General features: G+C 43.9%; 1 protein-coding gene across 4 annotated transcripts in view; it reads right to left on the bottom strand.

Annotated features, from left to right (window-relative positions):
- C2CD3 (C2 domain containing 3 centriole elongation regulator) overlaps nt 1-24480 on the bottom strand; it is a 92064-nt gene that overhangs the window by 3556 nt on the left and 64028 nt on the right. For all 4 annotated transcript variants that reach the window (XM_084620152.1, XM_084620153.1, XM_084620154.1 and 1 more), the window contains 2 exons: nt 23180-24245; nt 20851-20959 (listed from right to left, as the gene is read on the bottom strand). In XM_084620152.1, coding sequence (XP_084476278.1) covers nt 20851-20959; nt 23180-24245 — 1175 coding nt within the window. The remainder of the gene's footprint in view (nt 1-20850; nt 20960-23179; nt 24246-24480) is intronic.

The following is a 24480-nucleotide window of genomic DNA, read 5'->3' as shown; positions in this document are numbered from 1 at the left end:
GAAGTCGGTTTTGTAGAAAGCGTTTTTATACAGTAGATTGTGTGTGTCTCCACGCAAATGCTCTAAGTGCATTTAGTTGGCATTTAGTTGGCGGAGTGGTCCACAGTACCGAGGCAACTGCCGACTTCCAGAGCGTTGCACTGTGCGTAGCTATCCCACAGTTCCCACCGCCCATTTAAATTCTGGGTAGAAATCCCAATGCCTGATGGGACAAAAACATTGTCGCAGGTGGTTCTGGGTACATATCGTCAGGCACTCCCTTCCTTCCTTCCCTCCCTCCCTCCATGAAAGCAAGGGCAGACAATCGTTTCGCACCTTTTTTCCTGGGTTACCCGTGCAGACACCATACCACAGCAAGCATGGAGCCCACTCAACTCACCGTATGTCTCCTGGGTGCTGGCAGACGCGGTACTGCATTGCTACACAGCAGCAGCTCATTGTCTTTTGGCAGCGGACAGTGCAGTATGACTGGTAGCCATCGTCGCCGTACTCCAGGGTGCTCTTTTAGCCGACCTCGGTGAGGTCGGTCAGGGGCGGCTGGGCAAACATGGGAGTGACTCAGCCAGGTCATTTCCCTTTTAAGTTTCGTCTCATGGCGATTCAGTCCTGCCAGCAGTCCTACTGCACTGTCTTCTAATGAGCACCCAGGAGATGACGATGGCCAGCAGTCGTACTGCACCATCTGCTGCCAGCAAGATGTATAAAGATACATGAAGTGGACCAAAACAAGAAATAGACCAGATTTGTTTTGTGTTCATTTTCTCCTCCTTCCCTCTGTGAATTCAACAGCCTGCTAAACCCAAGTTTTGAGTTCTATCCTTGAGGGGGCCATTCTGTTTCTCCTTGATGCAAAGCCACCCCCTTCGTCGATTTTAATTCCCTGTAAGCCAACCCTGTAAGCCATGCTGTCAGTTGCCACACCCTCTGTCAGAGCAACGGCAGACAATCATTTTGCGTCTTTTTCCAGTGCAGACGCCATAGCACTGGGAACATGGAGCCCGCTCAGATCACCGTGGCAATTATGAGCATTATAAAGACCATGTGCGTTATCCAGCAGGATATGCAGAACCATAACCTGCAAGAAAAGCGAAACCAGGCGAGGAGGCGGCGACTGCAGCGTGGTGACGAGAGTGATGAGGACATGGACACAGACTTCTCACGAAGTACAGGCCCCTTCAATGTGCTCATCATGGTGTCAGTTGGGCAGGTTCATGGCGTGGAACGCCGATTCTGGGCCCGGGAAACAAGCACAGAGTGGTGGGACCGCATAGTGTTGCGGGTCTGGGACAATTCCTACTGGCTGTGAAACTTTCGCATGCGTAAGGGCACTTTCATGGAACTTTGTGACTTGCTTTCCCCTGCCCTGAAGCGCAAGAATACCAAGATAAGAGCAGCCCTCACAGTTGAGAGGCGAGTGGCAATAGCCCTGTGGAAGCTTGCAACGTCAGACAGCTACCGGTCAGTCGGGAATCAATTTGGAGTGGGCAAATCTACTGTGGGGGCTGCTGTGATGCAAGTAGGCAATGCTATCACGGAGCTGCTGATATCAAGGGTAGTGACTCTGGAAAATGTGCAGATCATGGTGGATGGTTTTGCTGCAATGGGATTCCCTAACTGTGGTGGGGCCATAGACGGAACCCATATCCCTATCTTGGCACCGGAGCACCAAGCCGCCGAGTACATAAACCGAAAGGGGTACCTTTCAATGGTGCTGCAAGCACTGGTGGATCACAAGGGACGTTTCACCAACATCCACATGGGGTGGCTGGGAAAGGTACATGATGCTCGCATCTTCAGGAACTCTGGTCTGTTTCAACAGCTGCAGCAAGGGACTTACTTTCCAGACCAGAAAATAACCGTTGGGGGATGTTGAAATGCCTATAGTTATCCTTGGGGACCCAGCCTACCCCTTAATGCCATGGCTCATGAAGCCATACTCAGGCACCCTGGACAGTAGTCAGGAGCTGTTCAACTAGGCTGAGCAAGTGCAGAATGGTGGTAGAATGTGCATTTGGACGTTTAAAGGCGCGCTGGCGCAGTTTACTGACTTGGTAAACTCAGCTAAATTATTATTCCTGCTTGCTGTGCGCTCCATAATATCTGTGAGAGTAAGGGGGAGACGTTTATGGCGGGGTGGCAGGTTGAGGCAAATAGCCTGGCTGCTGATTACGTGCCGCCAGACACCAGGGCTGTTAGAAGAGTACAGGAGGGCGCGGTGCACATCAGAGAAGCTTTGAAAACCAGTTTCAGGAATGGCCAGGCTATGATGTGAAAGTTCTGTTTGTTTCTCCTTGATGGACCCCCCCTCCCCCCAGCCCAGTTCATTCTATTTTCCTGTAAGCTAAGCACGCTCCCCTCCCTGCTTCAATCACCGATTGCAGAGGCAATGAAGTAATTGTTGCTTCACATTCATGCATTCTTTAGTTGTATGGTTAAAAAAAAAAAAAGCTGTTATGTGAACGCAAACTGAATTATTTTACTGCAACCAGTGAACATAAGAATGGCTATGCTGGGTCAGACCAATGCTCCATCTAGCCCAGTATCCTGTCTTCCAAGAGTGGCTCATGCCAGATGATTCGGTGGGAATTAACAGAACAGGGCAATATCGAGTGATGCATCCTCTGTCATCCAGTTCCAGCTTCTGAAAGCAGAAGCTTTAGAAACACCCGGAACATGGGGTTGTGTCCCTGACCATCTTGGCTAATAGTCATTGATGGACCTATCCTCCAGGAATTTATCTACTTCTTTTTTGACACAGTTAGACTTTTGGCTTTCACAATATCCCCTAGCAACAAGTTCCAAAGGCTGATGGTGCATTCTCTGAAGAAGTACTTCCTTATGTTTCTTTTAAACCTGCTGCCAATTAATTTCATTGGGTGACCCCTTAGTTCTTGTGTTATTGAAGATAAGTGTCAAGACTCAATTATAACATGATTGCACTTAAAGATTAGACATTTACCAAGTTATACTAGACCCTTGTGCCAATCACTATGTCATGGAGGACATGAAAATTGTCAAAATGCCCCCAAACTGTGATCTTTTAAACACTTTAAAAAAAAAAAAAAGGAAAATGTCTACAAAGTCTTTAATAGAAAATACCTACTCAATTTCAAGGACAGAATGAATTTTCATTCTGTTTTACTGTTACTTGTAAAATTAATTCTATGCAAACTCAATGAAATTCAATACTTTGCCATTTACACTGTCATTAATTTTCTGAAAGAAAATTGTGCTTTATACAGGGCCTTTGTTATAACACTGCAGCTTCCCAACTGTGTTGCACCAGATCAGAACATTTACTCTGAAGGGGACCAGTGTCAGGTAATAATGCTACAGCTCTGCAAAACCTTCAAATGATGTCCTCTTTAAACATACTGAAGAACAAATATTCAAAGGGGTGATAGATTATTTCTGCTAATACCATCCATATACAGCTTCCTGTCTGCTCTATGTCCCTCTCAAGGTTGCTCAAAGACCAAATCAGCAGCTTATTTGCCTCGCTCTCCTCCCCCTGCCAAGTGTCTGAGAAACAGCTGAAACATTAACACTGGCTGGAGAAACAGTAACCAGTTCAAACTGGCTCTGAGCTAACTCTTTTGACCTATGCACACGATTAGTAAGCAAGTTATCCTGAAAACGTAAAACGGAAAGCATAAGTGGTGCTGTTGCTCTGACTCCAGATTAATGTCTTACCACAAAAGTTACATATTTGAAAAGTGTTAAGTATCTTTCTCAAAAATAGCTTGTCAGGATGTCACCCTACCCGACTCCTATATAAATTAGTTTGATCCGTTCATACAGGTCCTTCAGCTATTATTAAAGAACCCATGGCAATCTGGGGTATTAACCCTACTGTTCTGGCCAAATTCCACCTTGGATAACTATGCTGTGCTTCCCTAAATTTCTTCTGTAGCTTCAAGTGGATGCAGTATTGTTCACTTCCTGTTCTAAATTGTAATGTTACTGTGGGCTGTTTGACAATTGGCCTGTTTCTAACCTAGAGGTGCCTGCATTTCAGGGGTGGGTTCCATCATCTTTTATATATTGTTTGTACATCACTTTACATTTTGAAGTGCTTATGGAACCTTAAGAATGAAAGGAACTAAATGTAAGAATATTGAAGAAGTGGATTTACACTATAATAATGGCAATGGGTTTTTCAAGTGAATTTTCAAGCCAAGGCTATGATTCCACATTTCTGAATATGTTGTGTGGTTGGAGATATAGGTAACAAATAAGTAAGATTTGAGTAGAGGCTTCATGAGAATATTTCTCTTTAAAACTTCTCAAATCTTACCCCATTTGTTCCTATATCGTCTCTAATTTATATTTTTTTTAAGAAGTGTCAGAATGGTAACAGTCCCATTTAATACTCTGTCATTCCACTTCTTATAATGAATTCAACATGAGCTGTCTGTGGATCTGGTATGTACAGAACTTCTATTTCTATTGCATTTACCTTTCTACTTTGGTATCTCCCCTCCCTTAAAATGCTGCAACTCCTCAGCCAGCATGCCTGCTCCTCCCAATGTATTCCTTTTATTAACTCCAAAGCTGCAAAAAGGGTGGTAATAATGCAACCAGATTAAGAGGGGATATGATCAGAGTTTACAGAATAATGAATAGTATAGAGAAGGTAGATTGGGAGCTTTTGTTCTCTCAGCAAAAAGAAAAAAAACTGCACTCAATGAAACTGAAAGATGGCAAATTCAAAACTGATGTTTCAAATGATGTGTGATTAGACTGTGGAACTCGTTGCCACTAGATGTTGAGGCCAAGAATGTAGCAAGATTCAAAGGAGGCCTGGACATTTATATCAATAACAAGAATATCCAGAGCTATAATAGTGCTAACGAAAATTTTGGAAGGGATGTCAAACCTCATGCTTCAGTACTTAAGCCAATCTAAATATTAGGGAACAGGAAGAGACCTTCATGGGGAACATGTTATCCTACGTTTGCCTGCTGTAGGGTTTCTGGAGTCTTAGAATCATAGAATATCAGGGTTGGAAGGGACCCCAGAAGGTCATATAGTCCAACCCCCTGCTCGAAGCAGGACCAATTCCCAGTTAGATCATCCTAGCCAGGGTTTTGTCAAGCCTGACCTTAAAAACCTCTAAGGAAGGAGATTCTACCACCTCCCTAGGTAATGCATTCCAGTGTTTCACCACCCTCTAGTGAAAAAGTTTTTCCTAATATCCAATCTAAACCTCCCCCACTGCAACTTGAGACCATTACTCCTCGTTCTGTCATCTGCTACCATTGAGAATAGTCTAGAGCCATCCTCTTTGGAACCCCCTTTCAGGTAGTTGAAAGCAGCAATCAAATCCCCCCTCATTCTTCTCTTCTGCAGGCTAAACAATCCCAGCTCCCTCAGCCTCTCCTCATAAGTCATGTGTTCCAGACCCCTAATCATTTTTGTTGCCCTTCGCTGGACTCTCTCCAATTTATCCACATCCTTCTTGAAGTGGGGGGCCCAAAACTGGACACAGTACTCCAGATGAGGCCTCACCAATGTCAAATAGAGGGGAACGATCACGTCCCTCGATCTGCTCGCTATGCCCCTACTTATACATCCCAAAATGCCATTGGTCTTCTTGGCAACAAGGGCACACTGCTGACTCATATCCAGCTTCTCGTCCACTGTCACCCCTAGGTCCTTTTCCGCAGAACTGCTGCCTAGCCATTCGGTCCCTAGTCTGTAGCGGTGCATTGGGTTCTTCCGTCCTAAGTGCAGGACCCTGCACTTATCCTTATTGAACCTCATCAGATTTCTTTTGGCCCAATCCTCCAATTTGTCTAGGTCCTTCTGTATCCTATCCCTCCCCTCCAGCGTATCTACCACTCCTCCCAGTTTAGTATCATCCGCAAATTTGCTGAGAGTGCAATCCACACCATCCTCCAGATCATTTATGAAGATACTGAACAAAACCGGCCCCAGGACCGACCCTGGGTCTTCTTCTGAAGTATCTGGTGTTGGCCATCATTGGAGACAAGATACTGGACTAGCTGAATTGTGAATTTCTGATCCAGTACAGAAACTCAGAGTCATAAAGTTTAATGTCAGAAGGGACTACCAGATCATCTAGTCTGACCTCCTGCATATCACAGGCCACTAAACACCACCCAGCATCTCTGCACCAAAACTGACAACCAGAATTATACCCAAGTATTGCAGCCCTCAAGAGACCAAACTATTGTGTGCCATAGGCAGAGAACAGGAGGAACCAAGGGACACCAATATCCGAAGACCCTGCAGTGGCAGGGAATGGATTAAATGAGATCTATGCAGATGTTCCCAGCAAGTGACTCGTGCCCCAGGTTGTAGAAGAAGGCAAAAAATCCTATGTTCCCTTCATGTAACCTGGGATCTGGCAGCAGGGGGCTGTGAAAATCTGCCTGTTCAAGAAGTCCTTGCATCCCCACTTAATGGAACATTTCTCCTCCCTGCACAAAGACCTCACCTCACTGTGCCCAAGTACGAGGAATCAGCTGAGCTCCCTGCAAAACTCAGTTAATACTGGTGGAACTTCAATGATGGGGAGCGGCTGAAGAGGGACTTTGACCTGGTCTTGGGGTTTTCCCACTTTTTGGCATACCTCACAAGACCGGACATAGGTAGAAACATCCTTGCCCATTCCCTCCAGTGGAATGACCTCCCCAAATGGTCTTTGGTCCTGTTCACCCCAGCATGGCGACTAGGATGATCATGGGCTAAGCTCAAGAGCTGGACCTGGTACTTAGTTGGAACTACCAACTGTCTCTGAGGATGCCAGTCTTTCTGGTGTCCACCAGAAAGAGTTTCCTTGTATAAAAGTCCTCTTTTGACAACAAACCTGGATCAATTAGAAGAGCTGAGAGATGGTGGGTTGCTCTGTGCCGCCGTCCAAGCTCTCTGGAGGCTTTCATCTGCTTCCTGTTCGGTTTCAAACGGTTTCCTTGATGCTGGAGACATCAGTTCCTCACTGGATTGTGGACCTATGCTTGGTCCTTCTGGAAGCGATGTAGGGGATGGGACTGTTTCCGTTGACTGTGAACCGCTCTCCGCTGGGGCACTATGTTGGGGTTCAGGCTCCAGCTGAGCCTCTTGTGTAGGGTTATCGGCTGCTGCCGGTTCAGGTTCGGTGGGGCTCTCTGGTGTTGGGGTTGCAAGTACTGGATTCAGTGCTGGCAATGGTCTGGTGCTAGTTGTTCCTCCGGTTCTGGGACTGGCTCTGTCTAGGTCTCTGGGACTGAATCCACTACTGCTGTTGCAGACATTGGCCTGGGGTCCGGGTCCATCACCTCTGACCGGGTCCTGGTAGAAGTTTCCGGAACAGAGCTAGGCCTCACGGCTTGTTTAGCCTGGCTGCGGGTGATCATTCCCACCCTCTTTGCTAGCTTCACCTGATTGGCCAAGTCTTCCCCCAACAGCATGGGGATGGGATAATCATCATGGACTGCAAAAGTCCACGTTCCTGACCAGCCCTTGTACTGGACAGGCAACTTGGCTGTAGGCAAATTGAAAGAGTTTGACTTGAAGGGTTGAATAGTCACTTGGATCTCTGGGTTGATTAAATTGGGGTCCACTAAGGAAGCATGGATAGCCAACACTTGTGCTCCGGTGTCCCTCCAAGCAGTGATCATCTTCCTGCCCACACTCACAGTTTCCCTTCGCTCCGAGGGTATCTGGGAGGTATCTGGGCCCGAGGACCTCTGGTGTGATTCTGGTACAATTAACTGTAATCTGTTGGGGTTCTTGGGGCAGTTGGCCTTCACATGCCCCGTCTCGTTACATTTAAAACATCGTCCAGCTGACGGGTCACTGGGGCGAGGTGGGTTGCTGGAGAACGGTGTGGTGGAACAATAAGGCGTCTGGAGGGTTCCTTGGGGCCTTGGGCTGCCCCTGGTAGTAGGGTGTGGTCTGAGGTTGTCCCTTCTGGTATCCGCTCTAACTGCGACCAGTTTTTTTCTTTTCTGCCACCTCCACCCATTTGGCTCCAATCTCCCCCGCCTCGATTACAGTTTTGGGCTTCCCATCTAGGATGTATCTTTCTATTTCCTCAGGAACACCCTCCAAGAACTGCTCCATTTGCATTAGAAAGGGCAAATCTTCTGGAGATTTAACACTCACTCCTGATATCCAGGCATCCCAATGTCTCACAGTGTGGTAGGCATGTCGGGTAAATGACACGTCTGATTTCCACCTTAGGGCTCTGAACCGCTGAAGGGAATGCTCGGGTGCTAGCCCCATTTTGACTCTCTCCTTGGTTTTAAACGGTTCATACTTGTTCATGTGTTCCTTAGGCATTTCAGCCGCCACCTCAGCTAAGGGTCCACTGAGCTGCGGCCTCAGCTCTACCATTCTTGGACTGTAGAGATGCTGTACCCAAGGCAGGCCCTTTCGAAGTTTTTTAAGAAGGCCTCGGTATCATTGCCTGGGATGTGAAGCGGTACCTGGAGAAGGATTGCTATTCTGCTGAGCCTTTGCCTTCTCCATCTCCAGTGCATGCTTCCTCTCTTTTTCCTTTTCCTCCAGTTCTTTTTCCCTTGCCTCCATAGCTCTCCTGTGAGCAGCCTCTTGGTTCTTTTCTACCTCCATAGCTCTCAGGTGGGCAGCCTCTTGATTTTTTTCTGCCTCTTTCGCTGCCTCTATATCTTTGTCCTTTGCCTCCATAGCTCTCCTGTGAGCAGCTTCTAGGGCTTTTTCTGCCTCTTTCGCTGCCTCCAGTCTGGTTAACTCCAATTTGTGTTGTGTCTTGGTTTCTGTCATGTTTGCCTCTCTGTTTTTAACTAACTTTACAACCGAGAGTTAGAAATAAAACGAACAAAAAAATTGGCTTGTAAAATTTTGCTGTGCTGTAACCGGATACCTATGATCTCTGATAGTGATTGTAAGCCTACAGAAAAATCCTTAAAAAAAACAACACAAAACCTAACACCTTTGTCTCCAGGCAAATAGACAGAAAACCCCTCTAGTTGCTCTTAGGAAAAGAAAAACTTCTTCAGGTCTGTGAAGACTTGTGAATTTCCCTGAAGGAGGTTAACTACCCTGCCTTTAGGTAGAGAAAACTCCAGCTCACAAAATGCAATTCCCTTTTGTCTCTGCTCTGGCCCCAAAGCAGAGACAAAAAAAAACTAACTGTTTTCAGCCGAAAACCTGCTTTCCAGCAGCCCAAAGGAAAAAAAAATTCCTTTTTAAAATCTGTGCTTCTTGTTAAAAAAATCAGAATCCTTAAAAAAAACAAAAACAAAAGACTAACACCTTTGTCTCCAGGCAAATAGCTCTTTATCAACAGAGGCCAATGCAGGACACTGTGAGGCTAACTCCAATTTGCTCCCAGAGCTGAACCTGCTTCTTAGCATCTGTGGCATTCCCAGTGAGCCATCAACCCATCCCCATGTCAAGTTCCAATGAAACAGTATTACTGTGTTAAAACAACGATTTTCATGATCGTTCTCCCTACAAATGTTAACTCTTGTCCATATTCTCTGTTGATCTAAATGGCAAGGCCTTCACAAATGCATTCCCTTACTCAGCTTTAGAACCTGTTCTGTAGCTGAAAGAGAACATCAGGTATATAGGCTCGGTCTTAAAAAAATATATATCGAGACTGGCTACAGAATTCCATCCACTTGGTGTTAAAGGATTTTTAGCTTTCTGCTGCGTTTGCCATTTTTGTGAGTACATTACAACTGACGCAGGTCAGTTTAGTGATCTCAAACATACAAACTCATATCTTGTACTTAAGCAACAACTACAGCCTGATCTCACTAAAGCCAAAAGGAATTTTGCCACTGACTCTGCTGAGAGCAGGATCTCACACTAAGACAGGATAGTAAACCTTGGGTGATATTATAAAGGCATAAAAGGATATGATTATCTTGAAATCGTTATCTGGAATGCTTCATTGCTATTATGCAATGGACTTTATACTTTTTAGACCTGTCCAAGAAATGAACATGACAGAAATGGCTGACTCAGAAATCACTAGCTGTGCCCAAAATTCTAAAGTCATTCCATTATTATAGATTTTATGATAGTGACAATTGTTACAATTATAGGGGGACTTTGTTGAGTATGTGAAAACAGGGTTGTAATCATTCTGAAAAACTCTCCTTTGGGGCTGAAGTTTTCCATGTTAGAGCTTAGCCCCGAAGTAATTTCTTTTTAGAAAGTGAAGCAAGTTTTTTAAATTCTTTGTTAAATTATTAAAGAGCGTAGAGAAAATTATTTAACGACTTTTTTTTTTGCTTAAAAGTAACCCAAAGACCACTGGAAAAACCTTATTCTGCATGCAAATAGACCTTAAAAGTTACCCTGTTATGCTGGCAGACCACTCATGAATGTGAGTGCCAACCTCAGGGCAGACTGTTACGTATCAGGGCACAAATCACTCCAGACAGCCCGACACATGCATCCAACATGTAGCCCAACACGTAACTGTTAGGTTTGCAACATCTGTGTGTCCTGAAGTGAAAGACATGTCACAAACAGCCGTTTCAACTGACATGTCATCACCTAGGAGAGGAAGCTGCCTCAGCAGAAAAATACAGTACAAGATGCGGCAGGTCTGCTGTTACGCATCACAAAAGACTGCTATTCTTGGTCATAGAATCATAGAATATCAGGGTTGGAAGGGACCTCAGGAGGTCATCTAGTCCAACCCCCTGCTCAAAGCAGGACCAATCCCCAATTAAATCATCCCAGCCAGGGCTTTGTCAAGCCTGACCTTAAAAACTTCTAAGGAAGGAGATTCTACCACCTCCCTAGGCAACGCATTCCAGTGTTTCACCAACCTCCTAGTGAAAAAGTTTTTCCTAATATCCAACCTAAACCTCCCCCACTGCAACTTGAGACCATTACTCCTTGTCCTGTCCTCTTCTACCACTGAGAACAGTCTAGAACCATCCTCTCTGGAACCACCTCTCAGGTAGTTGAAAGCAGCTATCAAATCCCCCCTCATTCTTCTCTTCTGCAGACTAAACAATCCCAGTTCCCTCAGCCTCTCCTCATAAGTCATGTGTTCCAGACCCCTAATCATTTTTGTTGCCCTTCGCTGGACTCTCTCCAATTTATCCACATCCTTCTTGTAGTGTGGGGCCCAAAACTGGACACAGTACTCCAGATGAGGCCTCACCAATGTCGAATAGAGGGGGACGATCACGTCCCTCGATCTGCTCGCTATGCCCCTACTTATACATCCCAAAATGCCATTGGCCTTCTTGGCAACAAGGGCACACTGCTGACTCATATCCAGCTTCTGTCACCCCTAGGTCCTTTTCCGCAGAACTGCTGCCTAGCCATTCGGTCCCTAGTCTGTAACTGTGCATTGGATTCTTCCGTCCTAAGTGCAGGACCCTGCACTTATCCTTATTGAACCTCATCAGATTTCTTTTGGCCCAATCCTCCAATTTGTCTAGGTCCCTCTGTATCCTATCCCTGCCCTCCAGCATATCTACCACTCCTCCCAGTTTAGTATCATCCGCAAATTTGCTGAGAGTGCAATCCACACCGTCCTCCAGATCATTTATGAAGATATTGAACAAAACTGGTCCCAGGACCGACCCCCACTTGACACCGGCTGCCAACTAGACATGGAGCCATTGATCACTACCCGTTGAGCCCGACAATCTAGCCAACTTTCTACCCACCTTATAGTGCATTCATCCAGCCCATACTTCTTTAACTTGCTGACAAGAATACTGTGGGAGACCGTGTCAAAAGCTTTGCTAAAGTCAAGAAACAATACATCCACTGCTTTCCCTTCATCCACAGAACCAGTAATCTCATCATAGAAGGCGATTAGATTAGTCAGACATGACCTTCCCTTGGTGAATCCATGCTGACTGTTCCTGATCACTTTCCTCTCATGTAAGTGCTTCAGGATTGATTCTTTGAGGACCTGCTCCATGATTTTTCCAGGGACTGAGGTGAGGCTGACTGGCCTGTAGTTCCCAGGATCCTCCTTCTTCCCTTTTTTAAAGATGGGCACTACATTAACCTTTTTCCAGTCATCTGGGACTTCCCCTGTTCGCCACGAGTTTTCAAAGATAATGGCCAATGGCTCTGCAATCACAGCCGCCAATTCCTTTAGCACTCTCGGATGCAACTCGTCCGGCCCCATGGACTTGTGCAAGTCAAGCTTTTCTAAATAGTCCCTAACCATCTCTTTCTCCACAGAGGGCTGGCCATCTATTCCCCATGTTGTGATGCCCAGCGCAGAGGTCTGGGAGCTGACCTTGTTAGTGAAGACAGAGGCAAAAAAAGCATTGAGTACATTAGCTTTTTCCACATCCTCTGTCACTAGGTTGCCTCCCTCATTCAGTAAGGGGCCCACACTTGCCTTGGCTTTCTTCTTGTTGCCAACATACCTGAAGAAACCCTTCTTGTTACTCTTGACATCTCTCGCTAGCTGCAGCTCCAGGTGCGATTTGGCCGTCCTGATTTCATTCCTACATGCCCGAGCAATATTTTTATACTCTTCCCTGGTCATATGTCCAACCTTCCACTTCTTGTAAGCTTCTTTTTTATGTTTAAGATCCGCTAGGATTTCACCGTTAAGCCAAGCTGGTCGCCTGCCATATTTACTATTCTTTCGACACATCGGGATGGTTTGTCCCTGTAACCTCAACAGGGATTCCTTGAAATACAGCCAGCTCTCCTGGACTCCTTTCTCCTTCATGTTAGTCCCTCAGGGGATCCTACCCATCCATTCCCTGAGGGAGTCGAAGTCTGCTTTTCTGAAGTCCAGGGTCCGTATCCTGCTGCTTACCTCTCTTCCCTGCGTCAGGATCCTGAACTCAACCAACTCATGGTCACTGCCTCCCAGATTCCCATACACTTTTGCTTCCCCTACTAATTCTTCCCAGTTTGTGAGCAGCAGGTCAAGAAAAGCTCCCCCCCTAGTTGGCTCCTCTAGCACTTGCACCAGGAAATTGTCCCCTACGCTTTCCAAAAACTTCCTGGATTGTCTGTGCACCGCTGTATTGCTCTCCCAGCAGATATCAGGAAAATTAAAGTCACCCATGAGAACCAGGGCGTGCGATCTAGTAGCTTCTGCGAGCTGCTGGAAGAAAGCCTCATCCACCTCATCCCCCTGGTCCGGTGGTCTATAGCAGACTACCACCACTACATCACTCTTGTTGCTCACACTTCTAAACTTAATCCAGAGACACTCAGGTTTTTCTGCAGTTTCGTACCGGAGCTCTGAGCAGTCATACTGCTCCCTTACATACAGTGCTACTCCCCCACCTTTTCTGCCCTGCCTGTCCTTCCTGAAGAGTTTATAACCATCCATGACAGTACTCCAGTCATGTGAGTTATCCCACCAAGTCTCTGTTATTCCAATCAGGTCATAATTCCTTGACATCACCAGGACCTCCAGTTCTCCCTGCTTGTTTCCAAGGCTTTGTGCATTCATATATAAGCACTTGAGATAACCTGCTGATCACCCCACATTCTCAGTATGAGGCAGGAGCCCTCCCCTCACAGACATTCCTGCCTGTGCTTCCTCCTGGTATCCCGCTTTCCCACTTACTTCAGGGCTTTGGTCTCCTTCCCCTGGTGAACCTAGTTTAAAGCCCTCCTCACTAGGTTAGCCAGCCTGCTCGCAAAGATGCTCTTCCCTCTCTTCGTAAGATGGAGCCCGTCTCTGCCCAGCACTCCTTCTTCATGGAACACCATCCCATGGTCAAAGAATCCAAAGCCTTCTCTCCGACACCACCTGCGTAGCCATTCGTTGACTTCCACGATTCGACGGTCCCTACCCAGGCCTTTTCCTTCCACGGGGAGGATGGACGAGAACACCACTTGCGCCTCAAACTCCTTTATCCTTCTTCCCAGAGCCACGTAGGTCACATTTAGGACAAGTCATTAATAGACGAAAATTGCCCAAAAGAGAACACAACTCAGATCTGAAGAATGATAGAAATCATATGTAGGCTGACCATTCCCTATTGGGCTATGTGGCGATTAACTTGTGTGTTTCTGAGAGTATATGGACTATATTATGCTTGTAAAACATGCCACTGATCTGTGAATATCAGAGAGATGTACGTAAATTACTGCTGGGTAAGTCATACTATGCCCCTTTTGAGATGTGTCAGATACATGTATCTGTACTAATGCACCTTTTGGAGGGCACACATCCTGCCATAGGTACAGTTGTGGTGCAGAGATGGCATCTTCTGAGATGAGGAAGTTCCATATTTGTTGCTATACATGTGCAGATCTGACTCAAACCCTGAGAAATGAAGGGCACAGTAAAGATGTTCTCAACTCACATAATATACTAGAAGTTTGAGTATTAGGTTAAGCAGGGTGGTTTATCTTCATTGTACTTTTGGGGATAAGCATATAGACAATGTATCTACTTTTATAGCTAGCTCTGCACAAAAACATTTACTGTTTAAAATACGTTAGTGCCTTGCAACGAGTACGCAACTTAGTGAAGCATACTGAACCAATGTGGCATTTTTATGATGCACCTTTGACATCAAAAATTGTGACTCCACTATAAAAACAATTTTAACCTCCTGCATAGTTTCCAGAGCACACACTTGAAACCACGCTATGTTTACTCCATTCCTGTCCAGAGAAACTGCCTGTGCCAGTTCAGTTCATGGCCTGAATGTTGGTTGACACCTGCTCTGGTTTCCTCTTTCTAGGTCTCTGAGCCAATAAAATCACACATGATCTGTGAATACCTGATGCACAGCCTTATTAGTGTACATCTTTAATCTGCAAAACAGTAAGAGGAAAGAGGCTCATGTATAAAAAGATCATGCTTTGATTTTCCTTTTATAGAAATGACCATGATTTTCCAGGACACTGCAGGCGAACTCAGGATTATGTAATGACGGTGTGCCAGGGATACCAGTAAAGTGACCACTCTTATGAATATTTTATTCAAATCTTGAGGCTCAGGCTGTTTAAATGTCAAAGAAGTCTGGATAATAGAGAGAACTTTGAAAACATTATGTACCTTGGTGCTGTGAGTTTGTTTGGCAGCCGATTTTATTCTTGCATTAGTAAAAGTGTGAAAACAGTTCTAGACTGCACAATTACATGTTCAGAAAAGTGACATTGCACATACTTTTGGTGCCTGTGCAGTAGAAGGTTTGCGTGAAGCCATGAGTCTTGGTGTGTGTTATGCCTTCTGAATTCAGATTGATTACAATAATCTGCATGGACTGTAGAGCAACCCTTTCTACTCTTTCTTTCTGGGCATCCTTTCCTTGGCAACAAGGGAAAGAATGTCAACATTTCTCTCCAATACACTATGATGACAATTTTGACAGTATAAGTCCCCTAGCCCAGGCTCTCTAAATATCTTGAGCATAGGAAAATAAGTCCCTAGTTGTATAGAATTGGGGGCAGGAAGTGGTAATTGGTATGGAAGCATTAAACTAGGAATAATCATAAGAGGCAAGAAAGGCTGATTATATTATTGCTAAGGAGTTCCATCCTTGTCATGAATAGGAATATAATATTTTGAGGGTCTGGTAAGAGACACAAGAGGCTGTGTTGCTTTGATGGTAAATGGGTTTAGAATATGAATGGAAAAGATATATTCTGGGTAGAATCCTGCTTTCAGTATAAATTACCTATCCCGTTGGGATATTCTTGGAGGCAAAAATAACAAAGCTTATTTAACTGTTCGGCTTTTAAAATATGTTTTCAATAAGGCCTCATACTGATGGGGTGATCAGTTAACTATGAAAGGAAGAGAACTTCAATTTGCATTTCATAGCTCAGATCCTATTCTGGAATCTCCTTACTTTTTATTATTCTATCACATCAGTGTCAAAAAAGCCACAGGGTGGTAGATGCTGCCAAAGCATATAGGAATGCATGATTCCTGTCTGGAAGAGTTTCTGATCCAACTTAAGAGAAGATGGAGCAAGCGAATGCAAGAAAGAAAAGGAGGGAAGGGAAGTCAAGAATAAATGTTTGTGTGGTTATGCAGACTGGATATGTGCAAAACTTAATGGTTCTGAGTCATTTAAAAAGTAGTTAAATGTTTAAAGTAAACAAATATCAGGCAACACTGGCTGTTGCTCAACTTGCAGGTCATCAGAAATGGTCTTGAGAAAGGATTTGAAGGAGAGCATATGACATAGATCAGTTCATACTATGTTGAGGCAGAGTGGAAGAAGGCATGGAGATGCAGAAGTTGACAAATGGGGGGTCAAAGCTGGCATTGTTGGTAGATCAGAGGGGCAGAGGATGAACTGGTAAGAGAAGACCAGAGAAGCATGGAGGAGAAGACTTGGGAAGGGCCTTGAAGACTGGAAGCTGGAGCCTGATGTGGTGAAAATCTGAATTCAGTGTTTTTTAAATTTTTTTATATGGCTCAGCAAAATTCAGACACCTGGCCCGTGATGCCAGGCTTCAGGCTGAAATCTGAGCTGCAGCCTCCATTCAGTAAAGATCACCAACCTGTCCTTGGACAGACTCCTCCTATAGTGCCTTTGCCTCCTTCCATGTTGACAGTCAAGTCCCTCTACCTGCTCATCTACTCTCTTATATCACCACCATTTTGGGCAGGAAGGCAAAAAGCAGCTCAATCAGGAGAATGGATGGTGGCAGAGGCACTTAAGAGGCTGGGTAGGGGGTATTTGCCAGCTGCCATGTGAGAAGCGGGGGGGGGGGGAAGAGAAGGAGGGGGGTGGTGTTGATCTTCAGTAGAAAGCCACACCTGCAGCTTATATTTGTGTCTCTGAAGTTTGATGAATTCTGAAAAAAGCCTAAAACAAAGCTAGAGTTCAAAACTGACATTCCGAATATCCTAATCAAGACCACACAAAAATGCAGAAACCCCATTGTTTCAAGCTCTGCAGTTCACCTTTATATGAATTCAATCTACATTTAGAAAAGTTTGGTTTTACCCATACTGGTCACAGGTGCTGAACTTGCACTGTAATTCCTATACTGTTAACTGAAAGGACCTTTATGTTTAAGGGCCCAAATTTGCTCCCACTGTAGTAAATGGCAAAGCTTTTGTAAACATTAGGGAGAAGGACTGGGTCAGAACTTTGAAAATCTGAAAAAAATACTAACCTTTTTTTCCCTCTTTATTTACAAACTTCAACCAATATCCTATGGTATAAAACTGACATCCTTCCTTGTTACAGAAGCTAATTTTGTCATTGGTTTACATACCCTATAGTTATGTTTTCATCCTTGCTAAATTCCAGTGGAGGAAGGAGAGGGATGATCTTGTGGTTAAGGCACTGGACTCAGGATAACTGGGTTCAATTCCCAGCTCCGCCACAGACTTTCTGTGTGACCCCTTTGCAAGTCACTTTCTCTTGGGCTCCATCCCCAATCTATAAAATGGGTACAATGCTTCTTTTCTGCAACCCTTTTGTCTGTCTTGTCCATTTAGATTGTAAGCTCTCTGGGGCAGGGACTTTCTGTTACTAAGTGCTTAGATAGTATATAGCACAATCGGGTGAGGCCTGCATGCTTACTGTAATATAGAAATACTACTGTTAATGCTAATAATAAAATACCCCTGGAATTAACCTTGTTTAAAGTGAGAAAAATGACTAATTCAACACTATTTGGTTAACACCCTTCCTTATTATTATTAGTCATTTCTAGAACTGTAGTGGCTGAAAGGACTCATTCAGGCTTGAGTTTTTATGTTCTAACTTTAACTACTCATTTAGTAGCTGGATAAAGAGGAGATTCAAACAGTATTTTATTATTTATGAAGCCAAAGTTGTGGATCTCTCTCTATGTATTTGTAAATCACCAAGAGCGTTCCCCTGAGGAATTTACTGCCTAAGGTCTGATCCTGTGAAGACAGGAATCCCCTCAGCCCTCACTGATTTGCACTGGTGTTGCAGATATTCAGCACTTCCCAGGGGTGCTCAGCATTAACCATTGATCCTTTCCCAGTGAATTGTGGGAGAACTTGTTTGTCCATCTGGGCACATCGTGGGATTTGTGGGAAGGCACTAGAGAACCACCAGCACTCAAATGATTTAGCCGACGTCCTTACTGCAAAATGATGGGTTACCAACAGGAGTGAAAGCTGCACCCCCAGCCGAACCAGCCAGCCTGAGTTTAAAGCAACATCAAACTGGGATGTGAGATCGTGTATGTGGACAGGAAGTGGGTTAGGGGCAACAGCTGAGTAGAGAGCAGTTCTTCAATTTCCATCCCACCATCAACCTCAGCCTGGACCAGTCCACAGAAAAGATCCACTTCCTGGACACTACGGTGCTAATAAGCGATCACATAAACACCACCCTATACCAGAAACCTACCAACCGCTATGCCTACCTACATGCCTCCAGCTTTCATCCAGACCACACCACACAATCCATTGTCCACAGCCAAGCTCTTCGGTACAACCGCATTTGCTCTAACCCCTCAGACAGAGACAAACACTTACAAGATCTCTATCAAGCATTCTTACAACTACAATACCCACCTGCTGAAGTGAAGAAACAGATTGACAGAGCCAGAAGAGTACCCAGAAGTTACCTACTACAGGACAGGCCCAACAAAGAAAATAACAGAACGCCACTAGCCATTACCTTCAGCCCCTAACTAAAACCTCTCCAACGCATCATCAAAGATCTACAACCTATCCTGAAGGATGACCCATCACTCTCACAGATCTTGGGAGACAGGCCAGTCCTTGCTTACAGACAGCCCCCCAACCTGAACCAAATACTCACCAGCAACCACACAACAGAACCACTAACCAAGGAACCTATCCCTGCAACAAAGCCGGTTGCCAGCTGTGTCTACATATCTATTCAGGGGACACCATCATAGGGCCTAATCACATCAGCCACACTATCAGAGGCTCGTTCACCTGCACATCTACCAATGTGATATGTGCCAGCAATGCCCCTCTGCCACGTACATTGGTCATACTGGACAGTCTCTACGTAAAAGAATAAATGGACACAAATTAGATGTTAAGAATTATAACATTCAAAAACCAGTCGGAGAACATTTCAATCTCTTTGGTCACTTGATTACAGACCTAAAAGTTGCAATTCTTCAACAAAAAAAGTTCAAAAACAGACTCCAACGAGAGACTGCTGAATTGGAATTAATTTGCAAATTGGATACAATTAACTTAGGCTTGAATAGAGACTGGGAGTGGATGGGTCATTACACAAAGTAAAACTATTTCCCCATGTTTATTCTCCCCCGCCCCCCCCCGCAACCCCGACTGTTCCTCAGATATTCTTGTCAACTGCTGGAAATGGCCCACCTTGATTATCACTACAAAAGGTTCCCCACCCCCACTCTCCTGCTGGTAATAGCTCACCTTACCGGATCACTCTCATTACAGTGTGTATCGTAACACCCATTGTTTCATGTTCTCTATGTATATAAATCTCCCCACTGTATTTTCCACTGAATGCATCCGATAAAGTGAGCTGTAGCTCATGAAAGCTTATGCTCAAATAAATTGGTTAGTCTCTAGGGTGCCAGAAGTACTCCTTTTCTTTTTGCGGATACAGACTAACACGGCTGCTACTCTGAAAACTGAATCAGAGATTAGCAACAGAAGCTAAGTGAAAGAGAGTTTCGGGGATGGATTCTGAGCAGAATATCATTAAGATTCTTCCAGATTTCATCCAGAATATACATAAACAACACAAAAAGTAATCTTGTTAAACAATAAGGGGAAATTCATGCCCACTCATTACAATCAAACTCTAAGTTTGAGTCCTTGAAGCATCCTATAACCGAGAGGCTTCTTTGATATTTATTTATATGACGATCAGGAATGAGTTACTCTGGAGAGTAAAAAGAGTGCTTAGCTGAATGCAAACAGCTTGCATTCAAGTCATTCATTAATTACAGAAATAGAAAGTCAAATCAAAGGATACCTGACCCTAAAAACTTCTGAAAGCTCCAGAGAAGGAGAATTTTTAATTACTTCAGGGAAACAATGTTTGTAACACTGGTAAAGAAAATTTTACTCCTAAAAATAGGCTAATACATGGAGAGCAAACTTCAGAAAAAATAAATACTCAAATCAGCAATCGCAGGTGTAGTGACAATACTGTAAACATGTTTGCCAATTTCAGGTAGTTTATTACTTCAGGTCCATTAGGTTCTGCCTGTTTTTGTTCTGTTTAGCTAAGCAAGATGTTCCTTGTTACGTAAACGTTCTGTTCCGCATTGGTTTCAAAGGGAGAGGAATGACCACATTACTTCTGCTGGAAGTGGTAGCAAATAGCCCATCTGTTGCAATACCAAGATCTGCACCAGTGAAACTAACACTGATTTCTTGTGTTCACTGCGAGATGCAAACAATATTTAGTCCCCATAAAAAAAAAAGAGACACCCTAAAAATTTCTGAAAATTATAATGCCCCTATTCCCTAACAAAGCAGAACATCGCAAGCAAATACGTTTTTGTGCATAGAATTTTGAAAACACAGCAAAAGCACCCAATTTTCAGAGCTAGGTATTTAAAGTTAGGCACCTAAATTCATACTAAGACACATAAGTAGGAATGGTCTGATTTTAAGAAGTGCTGAGCACCTGCAGATCTCAAACTTCAATGGAGTTATTTCTGGTTTGCCCCTAGGGGACAGGAGAATCAGATCCAGTGACTACATAGGCAAATACAGCAGCTATGATATATGCTAGAATACCATAACTAACACAGCCTTGAACACTGGAAACTGGTTTCACTGAGAGGGGAAATGTTCATCATGAACAACAAGGTTCGCACCTACCCTTTTTGAAAACTGCTATGGGATCTCTTATGTAAAACCTGAAAGCCAAAGAAGGAGGAAGGAACTTCCATTTAACATCTTCTCTGGGAGGAGGGCAGTCATTTAGATAGGACTGTAAAAGATTAAGAGTTCACCATACTTACTTTATTAGCTGTGGCAGATGGGCAAGAAGAAGAAATATTGAGCATTCTCATGGAGACTTCCAAATGTTGGGGTGGAAGAAAGAAGTTAGGAAGGACAATAGGATCTGGCCTGAACAGAGCTGTTAAGCAATAACATTTTGCAGTGTTTTACAATGATAGAAAACTCTGTAGTTATGCATTTAGATTCAGCATCATCACAGAAGCTGCTCTTAATGGATCCATGATTTTCTAAATAATCCTATTTATTTTTAATCTCTGAACGTTAGATAATTCAGATCACTCAGCTCTGCTGCATATTTCCACAGAGTACAGAACATTAACGTAATATGACACTCCTGTAGATCCTTATTCTGAAAAATCCAACATGCTTTACAAAAGGTGATATGTGAAATATAGGTATTACTTTGACCATTACTGAAATGTGGCAATTCTCTTTAATTAATTAAAACAATAAAGTTATCTAAGTCTCTTTTAAAATGGAATCATACAATCTGGGTTGGTGGGGACCTCAGGAGGTCATCTAGTCCAACCCCCTGCTCAAAGCAGGACCAATCCCCAATTAAATCATCCCAGCCAGGGCTTTGTCAAGCCGGGTCTTAAAAACCTCTAAGGAAGGAGATTCCACCACCTCCCGAGGTAACCCATTCCAGTGCTTCACCATCCTCCTAATGAAAAAGTTTTTCCTAATATCCAACCTAAACCTCCCACACTTCAACTTGAGACCATTACTCCTCGTTCTGTCATCTGGTACCACTGAGAACAGTCTAGATCCATCCTCTTTGGAACCCCCTTTCAGGTAGTTGAAAACAGCTATCAAATCCCCCCCTCATTCTTCTCTTCTGCAGACTAAATAATCCCAGTTCCCTCAGCCTCTCCTCATAAGTCATGTGCTCCAGCCCTCTAATCATTTTTGTTGCCCTCCACTGGACTCTTTCCAATTTTTCCACAACCTTTTTGTAATGTGGGGCCCAAAACTGGACAGAGTACGCCAGATGAGGCCTCACCAATGCCAAATAGAGGGGAATGATCACGTCCCTAGATCTGCTGGCAATGCCCCTACATATACAGCCCAAAATGTTGTTAGCTTTCTTGGCAACAAGGGCACACTGTTGACTCATATCCAGCTTCTCATCCACTGTAAGCCCTAGGTCCTTTTCTGCAGAACTGCTGCCTTTTCTGAAGAACTGCAGAAAGGAAACATGGCAAGCTGCAATAGTGCACACCAACATCACACAATTGTTGGCAAGAAGTGAAAAATAGCTTTCAGTTCAAGCTGTTCAGAAAAATGCACGTAGGCAGGATGTAATTAGCCAGACTGAAATGCGATTGAGACACTGTGATTAATACGCCTAATCCCTGCACAAAGTGTCATGGGAATTAATGGCCACAAATGGTCAGGAACCAATTACAGATCACTTGACTGATAGCAGAACAATGCTTCCTAATAACGCTGCTGGGCCATCAATTCTGGTTTAAGAGGGAAGAATGCTACATACTGAATCCCCACTTCCTACAGCCCCTAAGTATTCCCATTCAAATAATGGCCAGGTCCAAATTGTGAAGTCTCCTGGGATCACAACACAAGGTGGTACTGGCTTCAATAAAACTAAATTTGATAATTTTGACAATTCCAAAAGTAATACAAGTTAGGACTAAAACTGTGACCCTAATCCATTCAATTGTGCCCAAGTATTACAACACATGCAGTTTGTAAGATGACCCTTAATTGGGGGACTATTGCTAAACCTATGCACAACAGAGTTGTTCAAGACACAATTTTCCAGTTAAAGAAAGCTGCATCCAGTTTGCTCCATGTAGTGTTTGGGAAGATACCGGTGGAAGGGGGCAGGAAGGGGTGGAATTGATCATGTATTAATTGCCAACTGTAATTGAAAATTAAGTTTTTGATTAAAATGGACTAACCCTCTGGTTAACTAACACTAATTTGCTTACAAGTGACAGACCAACATGGGATCCCAGTGTTCGGGGATCCATCAGTTTCCATCCAGCTTTAACATTAATTTAAATTAATCAGAAAAAATGGAACAGTTTAAACAAGAAGCATTTTGCCAGACAATGGCTGAAACAAGAGCTTGAAAGTTCACACATAAAAATTGGTAAAACACACAATTGTGGTTAGGTTGAATCCTTGCCTGTTAAGTTTTACACCAGCAGATACTTTTACAATCCCCCCCGCAAAAAAAAAAGAGAGGTTTAAAAGGAAAATGTAACCCAGTCATAGTGGTGATCACCAATTATGTTCTAATAGAGCCACTCACTATTTCTTAGCGTGCAAACTGCACTTGATGAAAAAGACAAAAAAGGATACAACACAATACTAGATTTCACAGACTTTTCTGACTCTTCAGGCAGGTCCTCATGGCTCTCATCAGAGCAGTTCCCGCTATTTCTTGTAGACTCTGACTGCGCAGATAAATTCTGAATATGCATCCCTTCATCAGACTCATTTCCTTCCTCACCTTGATAGTCTGCATCTAAATACTCACTACTTTCCTCCTTTCTTTCTCTAGCAATGGTCTTGACCACACCAAAATCTCCACTGCCTGGTAAATCCAATGGTTCTCCAGATATTGCATGAAACTCTTGGTCTTGTTCTGCTTCTTGGGCTTCAATTGCTCCATTGTGATTGACATTCTCTTTTTCTAATGATCCAACATTTGCTTGATGCATTTTGGGTAAATGTGCAGGCTGAAACCTCTCTGAATCAGTTGCTTCAGTATCGCTATTTGGACCTTCAACGCTTTTTTTCATTACACATGCAGCATTCTCTTCAATATAGGGACTAGCATAGGATCTAGCAGTGCTGGGCATACTTGGGTGGCTGTTCTCTGGTATACTGGACAAAGAGCTACTTCTTATACTCTCTCCTTTTTGTAAATATTCAGTAGCCACTGAGTATTGGTTCTCATTTCTCAAGTCTATTGGCTGTCTGTCAGGACCCTGCTCCCCTTCAGATACAATGCTGGACCAGGGACTGGTTTTGTCAGTTACAGTAGTTATTTCATTCAGAGTCCTTGGTTCTATGACATCCTCTTCATACTCTTCATCGCTGTTGGACCGGATGACATGTGTATCCCCCTCTGTCTGGATGTGGTCCAATGACACAGGATGCTCATTTTCAGTGACTGCTTGGTCTAGAAATTCATAGAGCATACCTCTCCTAAATGCAGACCTTCCAAGAGAGAATACAGGTGGTGCATCTGTGTGGACATTTGGCGATTCCATTCTTGATTGGTCTTGGTGCATTTCAGTTCTCACTGCTCCATCCTTTTGATCTGATGCAACATGAAGGGCATGTTTAGTGCCTGAATTTCTGATATTGTCTTGAAGCACATTTGAAGATTCTTTGGTATTTTTCGTTATAGTCTGCAAATCTGATTGATGGTAAACAGCATCAGTACATACAAGAGATGAAGGCTTCAACTCTGATTGTTACTCTTTATAACTACAGTAGTGCTATAGCTGCACTACTTGTGAATAACCACATATGCAGTGAACGACTAAAAGAGCTAAATATGTAAAGCTTGGGTCAAATAAAAATGGGGACAACTGGAAGGGGATGGTGCTTGATAACAGTTCACAAATGTCAGAAGGGCGCAAACACTGAGA

Source organism: Lepidochelys olivacea (genome assembly GCF_965140295.1).
Source record: "Lepidochelys olivacea isolate rLepOli2 genome assembly, chromosome: 1".
In the NCBI taxonomy this organism is placed as follows: Eukaryota; Metazoa; Chordata; order Testudines; family Cheloniidae; genus Lepidochelys; species Lepidochelys olivacea.
This window is presented reverse-complemented; position numbering and strand designations above follow the sequence as displayed.